The sequence below is a fragment of the Haliaeetus leucocephalus genome, unplaced genomic scaffold (genome assembly GCF_000737465.1).
Source record: "Haliaeetus leucocephalus isolate CR32 unplaced genomic scaffold, Haliaeetus_leucocephalus-4.0 Scaffold1, whole genome shotgun sequence".
Taxonomy (NCBI): Eukaryota; Metazoa; Chordata; class Aves; order Accipitriformes; family Accipitridae; genus Haliaeetus; species Haliaeetus leucocephalus.
In genome coordinates this window covers 3979629-4001436 of record NW_010972437.1, presented here as the reverse complement: position 1 = coordinate 4001436, position 21808 = coordinate 3979629, and the positions used below count along the sequence as shown (strand labels likewise).

At 40.0% G+C, this 21808-nt stretch overlaps 1 protein-coding gene across 1 annotated transcript in view; it reads left to right on the top strand.

Moving 5' to 3' along the window:
- Positions 1 to 21808, top strand: part of SATB2 (SATB homeobox 2) — a 112069-nt gene that overhangs the window by 35037 nt on the left and 55224 nt on the right. The window contains exons 2-4 of the mRNA XM_010564396.1: positions 1888 to 2014; positions 4179 to 4302; positions 9135 to 9237. Of these exons, the coding sequence (XP_010562698.1) occupies positions 1888 to 2014; positions 4179 to 4302; positions 9135 to 9237 (354 nt within the window). The remainder of the gene's footprint in view (positions 1 to 1887; positions 2015 to 4178; positions 4303 to 9134; positions 9238 to 21808) is intronic.

Sequence of the window (21808 nt, the reverse complement as noted above, 5' to 3'; positions counted from 1 at the left end):
CCAGAGATAACATTAAGTAAACTATCCCCTTAAGAAAAACAGCTTTTCTTGGCAAGTGGAATGTGACTCAAGGAGCCAGCACTGGAGACATACGGTGCTGTGAATGAGTGCTGTGTGTTACTCTACTGGATCTGAGTCCAGGCACTATTTATACTGCAGCATATTCAGCACCAGATTGTTAAATCTTAATACTGAAACAGTGCATCATTTAAATGTTTTTGTTCTGTTTATGTCCCATTTTCAAGCATTGGATATCAAGCAACACTTACTAACTTTTTGTTTCATTTGGACAAGATCTCCCCTTGCCAAAAGCTTTCTAATCTGCTCTTGAAATATTAGCCCATCTGTACCAGCATGTTACAGTGAAACTTTGTGCCGCTGAGGATGAACTAGGTCACTTCCAGTTTCTTTCAGTATGTGGTGATAGAATACCTTGCAAAGCAATAAGTCAATGGTAAATGCAAAGATTTAAGTGCTAGAGAAAGGGAGTAGCACTAAAATTATTTCCTTTTCAACCTGTGTAGGAATGGGGAAAAAAATATTCCGTAGCAGTTATTTCATGGACTCATAAGCATTGTGTTCTGTTGTTTTCTCTGTGCGAGAACCTCTGTTTCACTGTTTCAGAGGTGGTACTAATTTTATGATCATGTTTGGGAAATCAGGGTAAAAGGCCTTTGCCATTTATTTCAGTTTGGTTAGTTCCAGAGCTGGTGAAGAACTGCGAGGAGAAAGTGAGGAGGGGAGGGTTGAAGTTTCTTTGCATTACAGCATCCTTCCAGAAACCCAAGGAGGGTTCTTGGAGCTCCTGTTACCACAAAGGAAGTAGTTTTCTCATGTATTAGTGTATTTCTGGCAGTAGAGTTTACAGATGGTCTTTTTGAAGATCAAAAAGTATATAAGCAGACCTCAAAAGGCATCAGTTTAAATGGGAGTCTCGTAGGGCTGTGCTGAGAAAAGTTATGTGAGCACAACAGTGGGGCAGTGGGAACACGGTGGAAGAGGGAAGAAAAGCAGTATTTGCGATAGTGCAGAAGAAGGCCGAACTGCTTTGCTCTCATGTAAGATGGCACTGTGGCTTGCTTTCTTTGGCGTCTTCCTGAAAGTCATTCCCGGGTATTAGTCATTGTTTTTGGTGTGGGTGGGCCCTCTGCAATTGTCTAAACAGAAATAATACCTCTGCACCAAATGGTTTACCATCCAAGTTTACAGTCTTTGTGACAAGCTCATCCAGAAGAGGTGATGATCCCTATTAAAAAATGAACAGAAGTAGAAATAGAACTTACAGCATTCTCTCCCGCCCCCAAAGTGCTATTTTGGATCTGTGGTCAGTAGCTTGTAGTTGGTTTTTTTTCACAAAGAAAAGCAACTGTCTGCATAGTGCAACTTGTAGCTGGGAGTGAATTCTTCCTGCTTGGTGGGTTTTCAGTGCCATCCATCCACACTGGGAATCGTACCATGCTTAGATTGTAACTGCGTGCTGAAAGCCCACACATAGGAATTTTCCTGTTCAAGTCAAAACCAATGCATTTATTTACTGAAGGGTTTCATAGACTGCAAAATCAGGACTATAGAGTATTTAAAGCTTGTTCTAACTTAGAGAACTAGGCTTTAGTGGGATGATGAAAGATGTGAAGAGAGGAAGCCTCCTGTGCTTCCTTGAAGCAATTTAAGAGCCAGGAACATGTCAGCAAGTATCTGCTAAGAATTTAAAATCTATTCCTGTTCTTCCCCATTGTTTGCTTCAGGAGTCAGTACAACACATCTTTTTGAGCAAGACTGCAATTAACCTCAAGGCAGATCTTGAATCTCGTGAACAATCAAGCTTATCAAAGGGTTTAGTAAATGGCTGATAAAATATAAAGCACAAAATTTTTGTTTTCTTTTCAGGAATAATCAAGCTTGGGAGGTGGAATCCCCTTCCTCTCAGTTATGTGACTGATGCACCAGATGCGACAGTAGCCGATATGCTACAAGATGTCTATCATGTTGTGACATTGAAAATCCAATTACAAAGGTGGGTGTTTCTGAACATCTGTCCTTCTCTATTCTCTGAGCTGCTCTGTCGATTACAGTGTTACTACAGAGATTAGCACATCCTGTCTTCATTAATTTCTGGTCTTTTGATGAAATGAAAAGGAAAATGAAGAGAAGGGTGGGTCACCTGGCAGCTTTTTGGTGCATGTTCCCACTGATTTTGTATGTTTTCTGAAGTAGCAATATGGTGGCAGAGAAGGGAGGGCTAGAGATTCAATCAAATTAAGATATGGGGCCTTTAAAGGCAGACCTTTCCACAATTCCTAATTTAATGGATTCTTGAGGCCTTATTGTATAAAAAAAATAAACTCCTTGCCTTTTTCCAGGGGCCGCATTGTGAGAATCCAGGTCTTCTACTGCCAGCTGCTGAGATGGGGTGGAGGGGAGCTTTTTGACTTTCCTTTTTTCTCCAGTGGTCTTCCCAGTGAAAAAGCTAGAAGATGAGGGAGGGATGTGTTAATACAGCTCCATTTGGCATTTTGAAAATATTTTCCTTCCCTGAATGCTAGTTCTGACTAGCAAAGCAAAAGCCCCTGACACTTTTACACTTACTTCCCCTCCCTTGCCCGCCCCCCCCCCCCCACCCTTTCTCCCCCTTTCTCTCTGTGGGCCTTCAAAAGAGTCCTCAAAAAGTTACTGATGTCTGTGTGAGGAGTTGCAGCAGTTCCCTGGTAGTGCATGGCATACTCTAGACCTGCTGGTAAGCCTACATTGCAGAGGCTGCTGTAGCTTTATCCCCAGAACATGTCAGAGGAAAGAGGCAAAAATAACAGACAGCCTGGAATAATTTGTCCACAATTCTTTGAAGCTCAGCTTGAACAGAAGAGGGGTCCATTGGGATGTGTGACTGTGTCCTTTGGTGGCAGGTACATACACTCCAACTGTTCAGTTCAGTTTGAAATATGGAAGTAGTGGGTGCCTCACTGATATTAACCTCCCAAACAGCGACATTTCTTTCCTGTTACATCTCTGATGTGGCTTGGGGTTTTCAGTTCCCACTAACAGGCCTTTCCTTGGTTTTATATACCGTTATCATTTCTCAGCTAGACTGCATCTCTGCAGCATAGTTATAAAAGAACATCTAGAGCCTGTAGCTGCTATAAAACTGGAGTGCAGTAACCCATCTCCTCAGAAGTATGAGCTACCAGGAGTCCACCTAGCCTATTGCCACATCGGTATTACTGAGGGGTATCAACCCAAGATCAAGGTCTCGTTCTTCATCTTCAGAGTGCTTGAATGCCTGGATGCCATGTAAATAAAAGATAGCCCATGACTTTGAGATAAAGGTGGTCATTGACTACTTGAACTCCTCAAGCACAGCTAAACTTTCAACTCTGAGGGTAAAGCCAGGCTGCGTAGGCAGAAGACAGAACCACCTCAGAGGTTGATTGGAGAGCGTGCATTAAGTCTCTCAGGCATGAATGGCAATGACAAGCTTCTCCCAGCTTTCCGATGTGCTTCTTGGGTCTGTCCCCATGTATGTAGACACAGACCATAAGCTTGTTAAGTTAAAAGAGGCACAAGTCATATGAAGACAAAAGCTTCACTACATATGCAATTCTTGTAGAATGAAAGTGAGAATGGACTACATGTGACAGATGTTGGGCATATGGCTTAATGTCTTTCTGAAAGGCTCTTGGATACTTCCGCAATGAGGGCAGTATGAGAATGTGTATAAAATGAAATTCATTTTTCAAAGCCTTGCCTCCACACAATGAGGGCCCTTACTGTTTAGGGATTTTGTTAGTGGCTGTGTGGCGTATATGTTTATTATTCTGTCCCAGTAGGAGTATCTTTCTCCGTCTGGAGAGGATGGCTTTATTCAGCCATTTCTGGGGCTTGCTTTATGCAGTTTCTTTGCTCTCCACCAGGCCCCAGAGGGAATGGTTATGCACACATACAATACCAGAGCAGGATTAGCTGCTATTCCTGCCATGTACTGTCATTCTTTTAGTTGAACTGCACATCTTCTGGGAGTCAGGCTTGGTGGGGAAGGGAAAGAGGGAAGAACACCTTGATGGGCTGGCTAAGCTGGAAACTCCAAGGTTGTGCTCGCTGCTTAAAGGTCTATAGCACTTGTATGCAAAGAGTAAGCATCTGCGAAGGTGATGTTTCTATCTACTTTTTGCTTTCTGTTTTAACAGTTGTTCAAAGTTGGAAGACTTGCCAGCAGAGCAGTGGAACCATGCCACAGTTCGCAATGCCTTAAAGGAACTGCTCAAAGAGATGAATCAGAGCACATTAGCCAAAGAATGCCCTCTCTCACAGGTCAGTGTTTTTAGCATGCTTAGGGAAAGCCAGACTTACAAGATCTAAAGCTCATACTTGTTCAGTAAAGGGCTTAAACTAAACAATTCCATAAATACTGAATCAATTTGTTTTCTTTAGAAAGGAGAAATTCTAATTAATATGAAAAAGAGTATCTTTATACCATGTTTTCTCAGTGGGTTGCCACGTGGAAATTATGAATGAATTGGTTGGTTTTTATCCTGCTGTTGAGAGAGATGTAAATTCTTTATTTAGATCTTTATGTGAACCTTTTGCAATAGGACTAGTGATCCTCAAATGCAAGATTTGAGTGGCTTCTTCCCACTAGCAGAGACCCGCCTCCCCCCCTAATGCGTAGGTAGCTCTCCTCAGCCTCCAACTATGATAAAAAGTATGCTGTTTTAACAGTTGTGCCCCAATTTCTAGGAAACAGCAACAAAAAATGTATATGTAATTATGTTAAAAAAAAGAACAAAACCTCACTCTCATTCTCCATGACTGCTTTTTAAACGGCAGTGATGTCATGTCTAAGACACAAGTTCCTGCAGATATCATGAGTTTTATTTGTACTTCAGGTATAATGAGAGACTCATAAAATTTTCATGACTGAGTCCTCCTTGCCTCTCAGAAAAAAACAGAAAAACACTTCAGCACCCAGACCAAGTAACTTTGCTAGGACTGAAAAATACGTTGCTTTCTAAAAACTTTATTAGAATCATAGGTTAATCTGTCGATTGTGTCTTAAAAAAGTCAAAACATCAGTAATGCCTACTTCCTAAAAATCTGATGCTTTGCTAGCCCATATCCAACATTTTTTCTCCTGTGGTTGCCTGTCTTACATTGCACTGTACGCTCATCCTGCAATTCATGATCTAAAGCGTCTGTGAACTAAGAGAATTCTTTCTATGTATAACCAGCACAAATTTGCCTCACTGCATTATGATTACAACTCCAGGGAAAGCGCAGAAGTGAGATACAGAGCAGAATTTAGGTCTTTGCAATTGGTAGGAATCACGTTCGTCATCTTCCTTAGCCATGTGGGGTGTGCAGAACTAACAGGAAGGAAAGGCTGCATAAGGAAAAGCCATGTAACTTGCCTTGTTTACTAAAGAAGCAGCAGTGACTTTAGGTATGCACAGAGTGTAAGTGCGTTGAATACGAAAGTATTTTTCTTTTCACACAGTTTAAGTGTAATTTCTTTAAATAGAATTATCTGTGGAATCTGGTCAGCTAATGATGATTGCAGCATATGGTTGTCTCTGCCCAGTCTTCTTAAATATTCAGTATAACTAAACTATGCATCATTTCATATACAGAATTCATTTGTTGTCTGGGTCTTTTTCCTCCCACTTCAGTTTCAAAGCCTACCAGGTGGAAATGCTGCAGTTGGTTTACTCCTTCTATAGCCTCAGTCTGAAATATATTTACAAAATTACTTATGGCAGAACTGTAGCAGCAAAAATTCTCACCCCAGTGTTTATTCAGTGGACAAAGCTAAAAGGAGATCCTTCTCTAGAAAACTGAGATTGCTTACTTTTAAGCACAGGTGTAAGTGACCTTGAGTAGTGACTAACGCTTGAACTGGGACTGCAAGAATGCAGCTTGTATTATTATTATTATTATTATTATTATTATTATTGCCATAAAAAGTTTCAGTCTCTTTTGTTTTGGCTCACAAAATGCAGAAGATACAATGGAAGGTTGTATAGGAGCTGTCTGTTACCATCATCTGAATATGCCTCTAATACAATTCCTTCTCCCAAATCAGTTTTAAAAAAATACCATGCCAAATGTGAAATGTCATTACAACCCCCTTGTGGTTAATATATTATTGACAGCAGCAAATTGCAGAGTGGTCTCTTAGGAGTCAAACTGCAGAGTAAATGCTTCTGTTTATTAATGTGTTCACAGTGCCTCAAGTACAGAAGTGGAGGGGGCAGCGCAGGGAGCTCTCGCTCCCACCAGTGACGGTGCTCCGTCTCTGGTTCTCGGTGCCCGAGCTCTCCATGCAGCCCAGATGGGGATTCTGATTGCTGCTAATGGGAAATGTAATCATTCACTTTGATTTAAAATTGTTCTGTTTTTTTCTGCTAGGTGTATTATGTGGCTGCAGCTTAGCTACCCTTAGCATACAGCTCCTGTTCAAACAAATAAATCCCAGTTAACCAAGCTGGGGGGAAGGAGGGTAGGTGGGGGGAGTCTGTGTGGCAGAAAGAAATCCAATTATTTCAGCATTTCCATCTTTGCATAGAGGCCTCTGTCTTTCCTCTATATTGTGTAACTCATCTCAGCACTGACCATGCGTTTTGTCTCTGCTGGAGCAAGATTTCTTGGGATGTGAGCATGTGCCATAGTTTTTCTCCTTGACCTTACTGCACCAGATTTTCTTTGTGTGGATATTTCTTAGCTCCTGGTCAAAACAGTTTTCATTCCACATGGCTGTCATGGCCACACACATACCAAATGTATCTGCTACTTCATATAATCTTTTCCTTCCTTAAGGATTTTCCCAGGAATAACATGCATTATTTAGAAATTTGCAATTAGTCAGTGGGGTTTTTTGCCACTCTCTTCTGAATGGATGTTTCCTCTCTGCAGACTTATCACGATTCCTAGCAGAAATACCCCTAGGACATTTAATAGTGAGGATGTGTAGTTTGAAAGTTGTTATGGTTCTTTCCCCTGCTCTACTGTCAAACAGTTGAAGAGAATCTGTCCTGTGATTTTTCACCAATGGTTGATTTACTAGTTGATTTTACTATTTAATTTAGGCTTTGCTTTCACAAATAAAGGTTAATGGGTTAATATATTCTGTGATATTTAATAGCCCTACAATTTCAGTAATGTCAATTTGTTGCAGAGCTGGAGGATTTGGTGGAGGGGGAAAAAAAAGGAAAAACCAAACTGTTATGTAGACAGAGCTAAACAGTTTCCCCACCCTTCCTTAGTGACTGGAAATTTAACTGAAGTGACACTAAAAAACCCCATGTTATCTCAGCTCAACTTTGTTCAAAATCCTTAGCAGAGGCTATCTCTGTGTCAGGCTTTCAGAATACGACTGCTTGTTAAAATGACTTAGAGCAAGGGAGGATTTATGGGGAAGGAATTGCTGCTGACTGCCACAGTGCTAGGTTTATGTCTCAAAATATTGATTTTAATTAGAAAATTGAATCTTAGTTTTAGAAATTGAAGCTGCTACTTAAAGGCTCTTACTTCATAGCCTTCAGACTCTACTGCAGTGTGCCATAGCAGCCTTCGAGTGGAAAAGTTACAGTGAAAAGGCAGAAGAGCCTCTTTACTGAAAGTGAAATTACCTGTTGAAGACTAAAACTAATCTGCACCACCCAGTTATCTTAAGTCTCTCAGTTTTGCTCACATTTTTTAAGTCCCCAAACCTCAAGAGTTCAGGAACAGCTGGAGTCCTGTGATATTGCAGTGAATTGGTTAGAAGGCTGGATAAATCTGGAAGAGAGAGGGGATGTTTCTGTTTTTAAAGCATTGTTAAAATCTGGTAAGCCCATGTCTAAGCCTTGTAGCTTTCAGAGATGGCCAAGATCCCATTTTGCACCAGAGCCTGCAGGAGCCGGTGGGCCAGAGCTTGAACCTACGGTAAATAGCTTGTTCGAGCTGTGAGATTGTCCTCACTCTCTCATCTCTTGCAGAAAGGTCATACAATGTGCCAGGGCTTTTTGTGAGCTTTGACATAAGTGAGGAAGGAGGGCATAAGGGAAATGCGGTTTCTGGAGAAGGTGCACATTGGCTCCCATGTGTTAGTGGTGTTAGATTGCATTTTCTTGCTGGAAATGTACATGTGCTGGAAATGATTTGACCCTAGAAGAGTTCGGAGAGGGGAAAAGGAAAGCAAAATGTGGTTGTTAAAAAGATGCCTCCTCTGTAGAATGAAGGGAGGGGAAAAAATAGTAAGAACTACCAGTAACCAGGCTCTTTCCCACTCTATGGGCGGAAGCATCCTAAGATATAAACTGTCATTTTTATGGATATCAGGTACTGCAAAACAACTCTGCACCTCTTAGCTTCAGTTGGCTTGTACTAAGAGTTGCTTAGAGAGAATTTGCAAAGAGTAGAGACGGGTGGTGGTTAAGCAAGCGATATTTCGGTTTTGTTGAGCTTTTTTGTGGTTTTTTTGGCTGCTCTGTATTGTAGTATGCGTAGTTCCCTTCGCTCTGGATGGCACTGTTAATTTCTCTTTTCGGTGATTTTTCACACAAGGGCTAACCACACGTTTCTATAAATTATATTAATTTAACTTATTTGCCTAACTGTTGTTCTGCAGCAAGTAGCACGGATGTTCTCTGATTCTTGGCTGTGTGGTCTTGCTGCATTTGGAAGCAGAACAGACACATCTGAAAAGCATTATTTGGATTATGCATGCTGGAGCATCTAATCTTACCTTTAGGATCTGGTTCCTAAATCATGCTTGTTCTCACCCTGGTGCAGTGAGCATGTGTTCCCCAGCATGGCACCGCCTGTTGTTATGCAACTAAAGTTTAGATACTGTAATATCACAAGTACAAAGTAAAGTAGAACTGCCCCCCCAATGTGAGCTGCAGGTCTCAGCCTAGGTTCGTACTACATATTTTTTGCTTTATTATGCAAAATAATAATTATCATTTTGTAATTTTAATTATGTCTTGGAATATAGAATGGAGAATAAACCCAAAGTTTTGTACTCATCAGACACTTCTTTTGGTTTTAAAGTCACAAATGGATGATCATGGTGCACTTGCATGTCATTCGCTTTCCCTGGAAAAGATTTCTAATTGTGCAAGATATTTTAAAACACTTTTTGTCTTTCTTTCTGTTACTTCCAGAGTATGATTTCATCCATTGTAAATAGCACATACTATGCCAATGTGTCAGCAACCAAGTGCCAGGAGTTTGGGAGATGGTACAAAAAGTACAAGAAGATTAAAGGTAAATTGATTTTTTTGTGACTTTCCAAGTTCTTGAACTTCTGCTGACAGTTTGAGATTATTTGCTTTAAGTAAAAGTGATAATAAGGTACAATAATATTTGTGAATTTGTCTACAAAGAGGGCACAGTTACAGCACATTTGAAATTAAATCTGATACTTTACAAACAAGGCTGGCATGAAAACACAGGCCACTTAAAACATGCTTAAAATATCCCATTTAGCGGTGCTGAAAGATGAACTCTGTTTTGAGTTAAGCTAAAATGTTTTGCAAAAAAAATGTTCTAATATCTCAGGATTTAAAAGTTAAATTGCTATGTAAATTACCTGAGTTGCATTTTATTCATGAAAGCTAGAAGCCTGTCCTTCTAAGTTACATGTGCCCTTGCTCTCTGTTTTCAATATCGCAAAGTGTACTGGCATTCCTGCCATGTTTTGTCAGGTGGAATCTGGATACCAGTAGAGGATTTAATACCTGATTGTTAGGAGACATGGCTAAATAACAAGGTGCTGCACCCACTGAAGTTAAGATGAAAATAGCCCATTGTTTGTGTTTTTTCTACAATGAAATTGTGTTAGCTGGTTAGCAGTGAATGCCTGAGGCAGTAAAATTATTCTATGTAAGTTCATCCCACTCTCAGCAGTGAAATGTCTGATCACCTTCTAATAGTACAGGAAGTGATGTAACAAGCATCCGTTGTGTGTAGTTTGTTCTTTTATTCATCCTTTCCTTGGGGAAGGAACTTGCGTGTGTACTGGACCATTTGTTTGGTAGGTTTTTTGTTTTAAAATGCACCTGTGCTTTGAGCAGGAGTTTGGGGATAGTCAAAAGCTTTTCCACAATACCAACTGGCTCCTCTCTCAGCAAATGTCCATCAGCCTCGGAGATTAGCTTTACCCTGTGATAGGGTTTTCCCATAGTTTTTCTCTCTGCTACACTACTGAGGGGAAGACTCATTGTCTGAAAGAAGATGTAGGCTATTTTTGTTGTTTCTGTCTGTGATCCTTTCAGTGGCCAGGAAAATCATAACAGGATTCACAAGCATTATGCAGAAATAGGGTAATGTCCTGTCCTTCTTGAGAAGCCATTGTATTTTTAGTTGCATGAAGATTAGCATCTTTCAAAAAGAGTCTGCTGTCTTTTTCTCTTAAAAGGCTGGCATACATGAGCTATGAAAGGTTGCTTGTTTAGTTTCCATAGGACAGGCTAGAAATCTGCATAATAATACCATGAAGAGTCTGCTGCTTGAGTTAGGAACACATGGAACAAAATTGCATAAAATATCAGAACAAGTTCTGAGGCGTCTGGTTTTCCTCTGCATGTCTGGATTGCGCGGAGTATACCTGTAAGACGCTCAGGCCTGGGCTATGCAGTGATTAGATTTTCACTGGGGAAAAAAAAAGAAGAACGTTTTATGGTAAAATAATTTGTGTCTAGAAGGAAGATTGTTCAGGCAGAAGTGGGGTGACGACGCAGATGAGGAAATGGAGGTGTTGCTTTTCACCTACTATAATGACTTAGGCTTGAAGTAAAAAGTTGATGGGACATTTTAGTACATGCTTACCCTCCCAAATAAACTGGATAGTTTCTTCTCTCTCTAAATTGCCATTGTGTGACTCAGAAGTGTTTCTTTTCTCTGAATGGTATCTCTTAATAAAAGAATTTTATTCAAAGTGCTCTAACATATCCTGCTGGTTAAAAAACAATCAAAGGAATCAAACAGCTTCAAGGTCATCACCGTTCGCTTTTACTTGCCATTCTAGGAGAACAGAGATGGGCTTTTTTTCTTTTTTTTTCCCTTCTTTTTTTCCAAACTGGGCAAGGGTGCCAGTTGCAGAGGCACTGGAAGCCCTCAACTGTAGTGTTCTTAACTGTAGAGATGCCACTACAGGTTCTGAGTGTTTCTAGCACACTGCTATCTTCCACTTTCTTCTATTCTTAAAGCATTGAATTCTTTAAGCTCTTACTTTTTTTACTTAGTAAGTGCACAGTTAAATTGTTAAGTGCCGTAAAAGCAGAATGAGACCTCAATCAAGAGGTCAAGGATCCAAACCTGAAGAGTTTGCCAGATAACTCTGTATCTGTGGTATTCAGAGACACAGCCAGTCGTTGCTGTTTGGAAGTGTATGTGTGTGTTAGTAGGAGGAGAAAAAGGAAGGTTAAGGTATGTGTGAAGTAAACACAAGCTGCTATAAAGCAGTTCAAGTAGTGTTGATTCATCAACCATATGAGTGGGAGAGAAAACAAAGAGTCTATGGCAGGTACAGTGGTGCATGGAGAATAAACAGCCATGCAACTTCAGGGCAGTAACCTAAACCCCCTAGAAGCAGGAAGACTTCTGCAGTTCTTTAGGTGGTTTCAATTTCTCGTCATCTCTGTTTTCATGACGTTTTGTTTCTTTTCTGTAGCCATATACTCCTACAGGACAGCTCAGTTAGTATGCAAAATCAGTGACTAGAGTTACGTGCTTCAGTCATCACATACTCCTTTAATAATAATTAATAAAAAGGACTTAGATTTTCCATGAAGGTGGATGGATGATGTAGCAATTCATTTTTCAGGTTGTAATCTGGATACATTAGGTACAACTACAATTTAGAATCTTTGGGACCAGCACCCATATCCATGTGTAACTCTAGAGCTGGTTGTTAGAAAGTAAAAGCAAAAAACAATTCACATGAGCTGTGGTAAACGCAAAATAGGAAGGGGCTTCAAAATAACTTTATTGACGTTGCAAACTAAATGCAGCCTACAGTGTTAAATGTGTTTCCTATTATCTGCTAATGTCTGTTTTAATAAAACAGTGGGAACTAAATGGTTGCTTCTTAATCAAAACCATGATTTCCTAAACATAAGCTATGTGATTCTGTTACAAATTGCCACATATAGATCTCCTAGGTCAAACTTTTTTCCTTTCTCATAGAAATAGATAAACAGTAAAATAATTATACACTCTGCAAGATCAAAGTAATTACAACTGAAGCCAGGCAAAAATAAAAAAGTTCTCTGGAAATAAAAAAAAGAAGAGCATCAGGTTGCTGATTATATAGTTAATGTTTAAATAAATATAAGAAAGTGAACAATCAATAACTTGATATTATTAGCAACAGATGTAAAAGCTGTACACAAATGGGATTGTATCAAATCTCAAGTAAACATTCTCAGTGTGCATTCTGTTGAACTCACTGAAAAAATGGCTAAACTATTTATGCTTGTAATTTAAAAAAAGTTTTCAGTTAGTCCAGCTCAGCATGGTAATTTTGTCTTGTGTCAAGACGATGCTAGAATAAAATTCTGCTTGAATTTTTTCTCCCACCCTGCCCCAGCCCCTTAAGGTTTTAAGACATTCACAGTTTACTCAGCGGCACGAGAGTTAGTATACAGACAGATTTGGGAATTGGCTGTTGTGAGGATGGAGGCTTTTTGTCTCCTCCTGGCTCTGAGCCTACCACTCGGGATATGTGTGAGAACACGAGTAAGTTTATAACAGGATGTCCACTCATTCCAGTCTCCTTGGGATACATGTATATATATTTGAAGGAGAGCTTATATTAACAGAGTTTTAATGGAAAATGTGTGATAGTTGGGAAACAAAAAGCTTACAGTTCTTCTGTGAACTTTTTCTTCCTCTCGTGGACGTCTGTAATTATTTGGGGTGGTAATTAAGCTATCTGGTTTGTATTGTAATTTTGTTGAGAATGTGCACCATGAATGAATTTAATATGAAGCCTTTTTTAAACTCTTTTTACTTACTTTTTAATTTTTCTTCTTTTTGAGGGATGCAAGGCTTTTTAGTACACAGTTGTGCATACATGACAGGGTTTAAGTGTGTTCAAACCTACTTGAATGAAGAATCAGAGTTCCCCCTTTTTAATAAAGGTTACATATTAATTGATGACAACTATACAGCAATGGCTCAGTCCAGTGGTTCTCAAACTGTCTTTCTCCTGCCCAGTCCCACGGGGATGCTCCTCTCAATCTGAGAATCGCTCATCTGGTTTCTCTAGATGCTGAACTTGCTGAAACTGGGAGAAGGTATTCAACGTCGTTGAAATTCCAGATTTGAGTAATTGCTTAAAAGGCTTGCATTGGTTCTTAATTAGATTAGCAAATAGATACACAAATAGAAATAAGAGGTTTTAAGTAACTATATACATATATATACACATATAAGTAACTACACATATATAGGTCCATATTTATAAACTATACATATATGGAGAGAAGTATTTCAGAACTTCGCTGTGCAACTCAGATCACTGTCAAGGGGTAAAACTTGTACCAGTTACCTACTCATTGCCTGGTGTTTTGGGTTCGTAGCATTTAGAATATTTTTTAGCTCTATTTCTCAATAGATATTTCACTTCCAAGTGTCATGCTTTCTATTTTTATCAGGAGGACTATCACTGTATCAAAATTCTTTCACAACTGAAACTCTTAGCTGGTGTGAATTTTTTCTTTTTGCCTGATGACACAACTTAGCTCGGTGGGAGGAAGTTAGGAAGGCAGAGGGGAGAAATAAATATATTGTGAACTTAAAAATAAAAAGACGTATTTTCTTTGTCTGTGAAACATTTCCTTTGCTCCTGCCATCAGTGGCTGTCAAAATATAGCTTTCTGTGGATGTGAGTTTTGAGACTGTGGCTGTCTCAGTTTTTGTGGAATGGTGAGGCTTTTCAGTTTAAAGGAGGAGGACTCAGTTATTTCTATTTCAACAGATCAGGCATGTAAGAAAAAGCTTTCATATCTTCCTTAAATTGAGAATCTGCTTTGGCTGCTCTTTCATTTTTCCAGTATTACTGATTTGTTGTTTGTGTGCTTGTTTTTGAAAGTATGTTTGCTTACTTCCCATAACGGATAGACAGAGCAATCTGTTTTTCTTATTGTGTGTTCTAGAGGCTGTTGTAGGTTGAGAGAGGTTAGAAACAGGATTCAGAAGGGCTCCCAGCTTTCTTATTTCCAGGCTGAAGGAACCTAGGATTGTGACACTGAGATAATGCCAGTGCGAGTCTGGGGAAAATTGTTGTTTTGTGCTTTGAGGAATAGTTTTTAATTGTTCCTCTGAAGCAGATGTTGTGGAAGCCTTATGAAAAGGCACACCAGATCTTTCCTAAGCAGTGATTTTGACTTTTAAAATACCTTATTTATTGATACATGCATGTGTATATATCTCTCTCTCTGTAAATACAGGGGGTTTTATATATGTATGTATATATATATGTATGTATGTATATATAGGTCTTGACCTTTTGCCTTTTTAACTAACAGATTGAGGCAGAAATGTTAAGTTTTTTAAGAAGAGATCATTTCATGGCTTGTTTGGGTATTAGTCGCAGCTCTGGCACTAAACCAGTTAGGGTCATTCAGGTCAGCTCTGTGGCTCTTGACATTACTGTAATTTTTCCTTTGCTTACTTTTACACTCCTGACTGTGTATTTATTTCACTAAAAATAGGACTTTCCTCACTTTCTTAAGGAAAAAGGAAAGGAAAGAAAATAACATCATTTGCCAGCAAGCTTTTCAGCATGTAGATGACATACATGACCTGCAGATCATCTCTGACTCAGAGACATCCTCTTAGTCTGTGGCCTGCTCTGCTGTTTTATGAGGAGAGTAGTTCATCAGTTTGCATTGGTCATGAGGAAAAAGTGGCATCTCTCTTTAAATATAAGTTTAAAGTTGTCAAGATCCAACAAGAGTTATAGACCCCTTGACTGCTGTTTTCCACACCCACATTAGCAATTTGTATTTCAGCGTTGTCCCTGATGTTAAGTGCCAGTTTGGGGGATTTGTGCGTGTGTATTGTTAAGAAACAATTTACCCACTGCAGTGCCTTCCAGGAGCTTTATGACTTGTGGCCCTCTTGGCTATTCCTTTCTGTAAAGAGAATTAAAAGAGACCCTTTGGTTCGGTTTTTTTTCACTTAAGCTTAACTTTTATTTAAAGTAAATGCATATATGAAGTTCAGCTTTGCAGAATATCTTTCATGTCTTCTGGCTGTTCTGGAGCAGTGGCTTCCACTCGTAATAGTACATGCGTTGTGGCAGAAGGGTATGTGCAGTTAGCTGAATGCCATCTCTTGCGTGTGCATGTGGCTGGAGCTGCAGCCATTGCTGCTTTGGGAACATATGTCAGTACAATAAAGGTCAGAAACCTTTCTGTAGAGAAACTGCCTAGCCACTTGTCCCGTGTCTTGTCCCTGCTATGCAAGGACACTATACCTTTTTAAATTAAGAGATGCTGACCAAACCTGCTCAAATAATGCCACTCACCTTTATGGTTTTAAAACATCTCCTGTTCCAAGTACAGTGCTTTTCTCAGTGAGGACCAGTTGTGTTCTGGGGCTGGGACTTCTGTCCAGCCATTTTTGAATTCTTCATAAAGAACGGTAGTGTTCATTTTCTAAAAAGAAAACCCTTTTTTCTTTAAATCTGCAGAATCTCAAAATGAATTTTTCTTCCTATTTAAAAAAAAAAAATTTTGTGTGCTGCCAAACAGCGACATGTTAGCTCAAAAGGAAAGGAATTTTTAGAAAGTAAGCATTACTGGAGATTAGATTGGAATGGGAGGAAAACCTGGAGCTTAGGTACAGGCATGAGCTTTCTGGTGTGAAAGCTGCAATGTGTCTGTCTGTGATCCCATGGATTTCATAGAAAATCTGAGAGCAGAACTGAATTCTGTTCACTTGAAGTATCTGAGGAGTTTATATGTCTGCCTTAATGATGTTTGTGTTCTGTCTCATTCCTTTCACCATCTGTGATGATATGAGTCAGGAAGAGATGCATACGTATCTCCTGGAGGGACTGCACAATTGACTGGGTATTCTAGGAGGTTTGCACCTCCCTCTTGAGGTGCCCACGAAAGGTTAGTACTTAAATAGCAGGACAGACTTCTGTCACAGGAGTTGGACAGGAAGGGAGGTGTTTTTATATCAGATGAAAACATCAGTCCATCTAAATCAGTACTCTCTGTGTTTCTGTCAGACAGGTGTGAGTAACGTTTGCCCTGCTTCTCCTTTTCCATTTCACCTGATCAATATTTGTGCATTAGACCAGGTGGTCACTAAAGCACCTTCAACATAATGCTTTTCTCTGCCAGATGGATCTGGCATGTCCTGTCTACAAACAATGTTAACATAATTATGAAGAACTGAGTTCATACTTCTATATGCCCTCTTGAACCTGGAGAGTAACCCCCAAATAGTCTAAAAACAAGATCATGGGTTAAATTCTTCTCTTCTGACAAGCATCTTTGGAAGCAATGCAGTCCAGGCACAGCCCATGGGAAGAATATGATTTCCTATGTTTAAGCAGAACTGACAGAAGACATGTTAGCATCTCTGTGTCCCAAGGGATGATTTGGATCTAGTCTTTAGGACAAGGGAAGGAGAAGGCCAGCTGCACGGAGAGAGTCAGCAGTGTTAGTACACTGTGCTCAGTTCACCTGAAACTGATGCTGATCAAAGGCCTGCTTTTAATGATGATTCTTCTAAATACAAAAATAGTGATTTGTACTTTGGTGGGAACTGAACAATTTGCAACACAATGAAGAACAGACAATGGCCTTTCCTGTCTGTTTTCCATTAGGCTTGGATAAAGGCCTTTGCTACCCACAGCCAGCAGCCAAACAATTTCTGTATGTGCTCTATAACTATTTTGAAGTTATTTGCTATCCTGCAGGAGTAGAGGAAGGGAAGGGGTTTAAAAGTTACCACTTCTTATCAAGTCTGCCTCTCCAGTCAACCTGCTTTTTCTCCAGTTCCGACTGCAGGAACAAATGGCCTACGCAGAGATCAGAGAGTGACTGAAGTCAGTGAACAACTTTGGGTAAATACGAAGATTAGATGTTGAATGAAAATGAGACTCCTCAGACCAGCCCTTCGCACTGAAGTGGTTAAGTGGGCTGTGATTAAAAGAAATAAGTAATTATCCTAATTATACATGAAAAGATACAGAATTACCACTTTAAAAGCACCTCCTGTGCTCTGGAGTGGTTCCGTTATTTACAAAGTGGTAGTTCATAATTATGTAGCATAAGCAAGAGGGCACCCTCTCAGTGTAGTGCAGCAGCTCTGTCTCTCCAAGGCGGAGGGTGATATTGTGCGGAGAGCGCTTTGTCCCCCAAGCAGGGCTCCAAAGTTCAGGTCTTGCTCCAGTGAGTAGGGTGGTGCTAAGCCAAGAGAAATTGTGGGAACCATTCTATCTCAAGCTTAGTGCAGGGCATACCAGAGTTCACAGAGCTTTCCTTGCTTGGCCATGACCACTGCTGGTAATGGCTTTTATGATCACCAGGTTTTAAATAATAAATAAGACAAAGAAGCAAACTCTGAAGCACTGGAGAACAGCCCTGGGTGGTGACATCCTGTCACAATTGAAGCATGGCAATTCTGCGGGCTAGTAACTTATTACAGAACATTTCTTTACCAGCCTCTTCCTACTCTGGGACAAAGTGCTCGTATGCCTGTGGGACTAAAAAGTTCAGGACTCACTGGGTCATGGGTGCTGGTGGGTCCTCTGTGTCACCACTGCAGTGTAGTGCTGGGAGACGTGTTACACTCTTGCTCTCCCTGCTGCATCCATTATTGTGCCTAGGAATTTGGTTTCCAGTGCTGTCAGTCAATTCAGTGCTGCTCATAAGCCCTAAATGCCCCACAGGCTGTTTGTCAGAATGTTCCTATTAACAACTCAGTGAAAATAAAGGGTGAGGGGAAGGGAAGGTGGAGAAATAAATCTGATTTTAAATCTTTTGAGCTAGTTTTATTTCAGATGGAAAGTTGCATGCAGACCACCCCAAGCTATTGTGCTGTGGACTGTCAGCTGTATGACTGCGCAAGGAAGATTCGGGTAGAGGTTAAGAGCATCACACAGGGGAAGGGTGCACTGGATTCCTTTTGTGCTGTATCCAGGAAGTTTCTAACTCAGTATGGAGTTGAAATACATTGACACACGTGGTAATCATTACAAGAGAAAGGAACATTGAAATATGACAATGTGCTGCTCCCATTCTGGGGATTATGTTGGTTTCTGACTGTCTTGTAGAGGTAGTGACATGCTGTAGTGGGGTATAGGAAAATAAAGGGCAGATGCTATCCTGGAGTGCTCTGAGAGCTGCTTGCTGAGCTTAGCACAGTACCTGTTGTCCAGACACCTTGTATCTGCCTACCTAGTGTATGGCTTCAGAAGGGTGGGTGGCTCTGAAATATGACAGTATCATTGTACTTGGTTTAGAAGAGCTCTGCGAGCAAAGAGCTGCAGAATCATATACGAGGCAGTGCGATGCAGGGAGAAAAGGGAAACACTGCCATGTCTTTTGCTGTGGTCACACCACAGATGGAGGTGGGTAACAGCCTCCTGGACCAGCTTTTGTTTAACTAGCACAGGCATTGCTAACAGAGGAAGTTTATCAGCGGTACTTGAACAGAGACAGCACATGTCCATGGAGCTGCTGCCTTCCCAGTTTAAGGTCCGGCTGCTCTGTCTGCACTGCTTTGTATTCCAATTATTCAAGTACCAGCCAGTTCGTGAAGGACTACAAGAGCTGTAAACGTATCCACAGTTCGAGTGGAGCAATAGCAAACAAGGGAAGGATAAGGGAAAGACTGTAATGGGGTAGGAACATGGAAAATGGAGGATGCAAATGGAAAAACCCTGTCTCAGGAAGATCTGAGGCAGAAGATTGATGTCACAGCAGCTTTGTGACTCCTGTATCCCTTTTTTCTCAGAGCATTGCCTGCAAGCTGGCCTGTCTCCCAGGGCAGTGCCAGTCTCTATCTTGGGGTTGTCTCAAGCTTGCTCCTGTCCAGCCCCGCAGAGCCCTACCAATCCATAGTTACCAAAGAACAACAGGGAATCTGATATGGGCAATGTGTTAGAGAAGGAAAGAGTCTTGAGGAGTTGAGTAATGCACATTTTTTCCATCCAGCGTAACTGTTAATGGTAACCTTTTATTATTGAAGTGGTTGAAGTGACTAGAATCTGGTTTGTTTATTGGGAGTGTATGCATGGCTGTATAGTCTAATGTGATCGAAAAAGGAAACTGATAATAAGGGAAAAATACACCTATGGAAGCAAGTCAGGTGATGGCTCTGTATAATTGTAATTCCAAGTAGCTCTGCAGAGATTAACAGCCTGGCAGCCTTTTCATCTTAAACTTTATTTTTATAGGGGTTTATAACTTGGCACTAAAGTCAGGAGTGGGTGGAAACTTGGCAAATGTGGTTCAGCCCAGAAAGTGAATGTTATTTATATTTATTTCTCACCAAGTTTTCAAAAACACTTGGTTACTGTTTTTGTGTTCTAACAAGTAGTGATTTGTTGGTTTCAGTGGCTTATTCTCTGTGTGTTTCTTAAACTACAAAATAGTTCAGATTTTATTTCAGCTCTTCTGAAACTCCTAGTGGAAGGACTCTAGATTTCTAGGGGGGTAAATGAAGACTGGAAGTAGCTCTTACTGTATTTTCTTGTAGCAGGATGCTCCAAGTATTTCATGTACACTGAGCAACATCTTTATTCTATTTACATCAGATTAATTCCTGATTGCCAAGTAGCTACTGCACCTTTGGAATAATTAACATTTGGTTTTGCTGGCAACTGTGTGTATTTAATGGCATTACTCAGGTGCAGGCTTACTGTGGAGAGGCTGAGGAGGCAATAGTTAGTACGGCCACGTGGGCTTTGAAGTGTCCGTGTTGTAGAACCTGGTCTGGGGCCGTGACAAAGCAGCCCCTCTTCTCCACTCCACTGCCCACACGTGACATCTCTATATTGATGCCGGGTCTGTCCCTGGTATTAACACTACTCGGTTTTCATACTGCAGTCTCTCCCAGACAAAACCAGGACAGCTCCTACAGCCAGACACTAGCAGTATGGAGCTTTCTGTACCTGATTTTCAGGGAGGCCTGACATCATGAGGAGCAGCATTTGAATAGGGATTTTTAATATTTTCAGCAAACTGAAATACTGCATTGTGTCTCTGGCAGCCTGTGAGTAAGGTAGCAAAATGGTCATTTGCTGACAATAGTGTTTGTGTATTGCACGTATTGCATTGCATTTCATAGCTGAAATATATTGCACAAATAAGCACTTAGTTAGAAAATCAGTTGGGTTGGAACATTGGCTTTTGTGGAAAAATTGAATTAATAGTTTTCTTAGAAATGCTTAATTTTTATTTTAAAATGTTTTTTAAAGCAATTATTTTATAGAAGGCTAAAGATGTTGTGGGTTTTTCCTTTAAAAGAATGGGAAGAGTGAGTTAAAATTTCTTACAAGAAAATCCTGGGTACTGATTCACCTAGTTGTAAAATTCAGAACTTGTGATGTTCCAGAATGGTAGCTCTAAAGATAGTAACTGTGTGTGTTTGTGTGTGTTCGTGTGTGTTCAGGGCATGACTCCCTCCTCAGTGAGAATTCAGCCTTCTCTGTCTGAGCTTAACTCTGGAAGGTGAAAAGAGCTGTCTTTCTATTTAGAAGGAAACAGAGAGAGTCATCAGTAAACTGTCATCCCGAGTATTAACTGTGTAATGCTTCAAAGCTTTATATAGATTAAGTTTTAAAAAACAGTTCAAAGCTTTGTACAGTTGTTAATCATTACACAAGTTATAATAGTATTATGGCATTTATGAAATAAATCCTATCTTGTTATATGCTGAGAGCAATACAGGCATGAGGTAGTAGTTTTCTAGTTGTAGGATATGCATCCCTGAACACTTTTATATCAGATCAATATATAAATGCCTATCCAATTGCATGTAGTGATGCTCATAGAATCTGCAATGGACTGTAAAATGACTTCTGATTATTTAAAATTATCTAAGTAATAGTTATATCTATGTACTTTTTAAACTTAATTTCCTATTTCCAATACTACTTTTAGAGGAAATTTAGTTTTGTAGTATGTGCATTTAGTTTTGCAGTTACATGAAAAGATATTGCAATATTGCTGACATAAAGTATTTAAAAGGGACAATATCAGTATGTAAAATTACAGTATATGCATTTTGTGGGTGGTGTTTCATTTTTTGTAGCATGGTGTCACTTAGGGATCGCAGTCTTTGTTGTTCTAAACAAAGTTGTTTTGAAGAGGGTGAGGCCACTTTCTTTAACGTGGATATTCATGCAGAGATGCTTTAAGCTTCCTGGACAGACTCATAGTGATGAGGCTTTCAATATAGGAACCATTGCTTTAAAATTTTCTCCTGTGTGAATTGCATGGTTTTGTAGCGTGCTTTCAGACAAGCGATGTGATTCTCCTGTAGTGCACCTAGGTGAATTGACGTTACCAGATAACTTTACCCACACACAATGCAAGGTAGAGTTTATGTTGGAAAAGATAATAGTTGCTGAGTTTGTAATGAGAAGCTGTTCCATGAGCTGCACAGGGAATGATCTAGTTTCCATTGGGTTTGTGTAAGTGAATACTAATTTGGGTTTCTTTCCTCACCTAGATGCCAGTGATTCTGAAACATTGACCGCTTTTAAAAGTTACTCAATTTGCTGTGACAGATTCAAAAGTTAGTGACAGTGTAAGTGGCAATGTCCGAGCTCATTTCTTTAGGAAATGAGGCTGGAGATGAT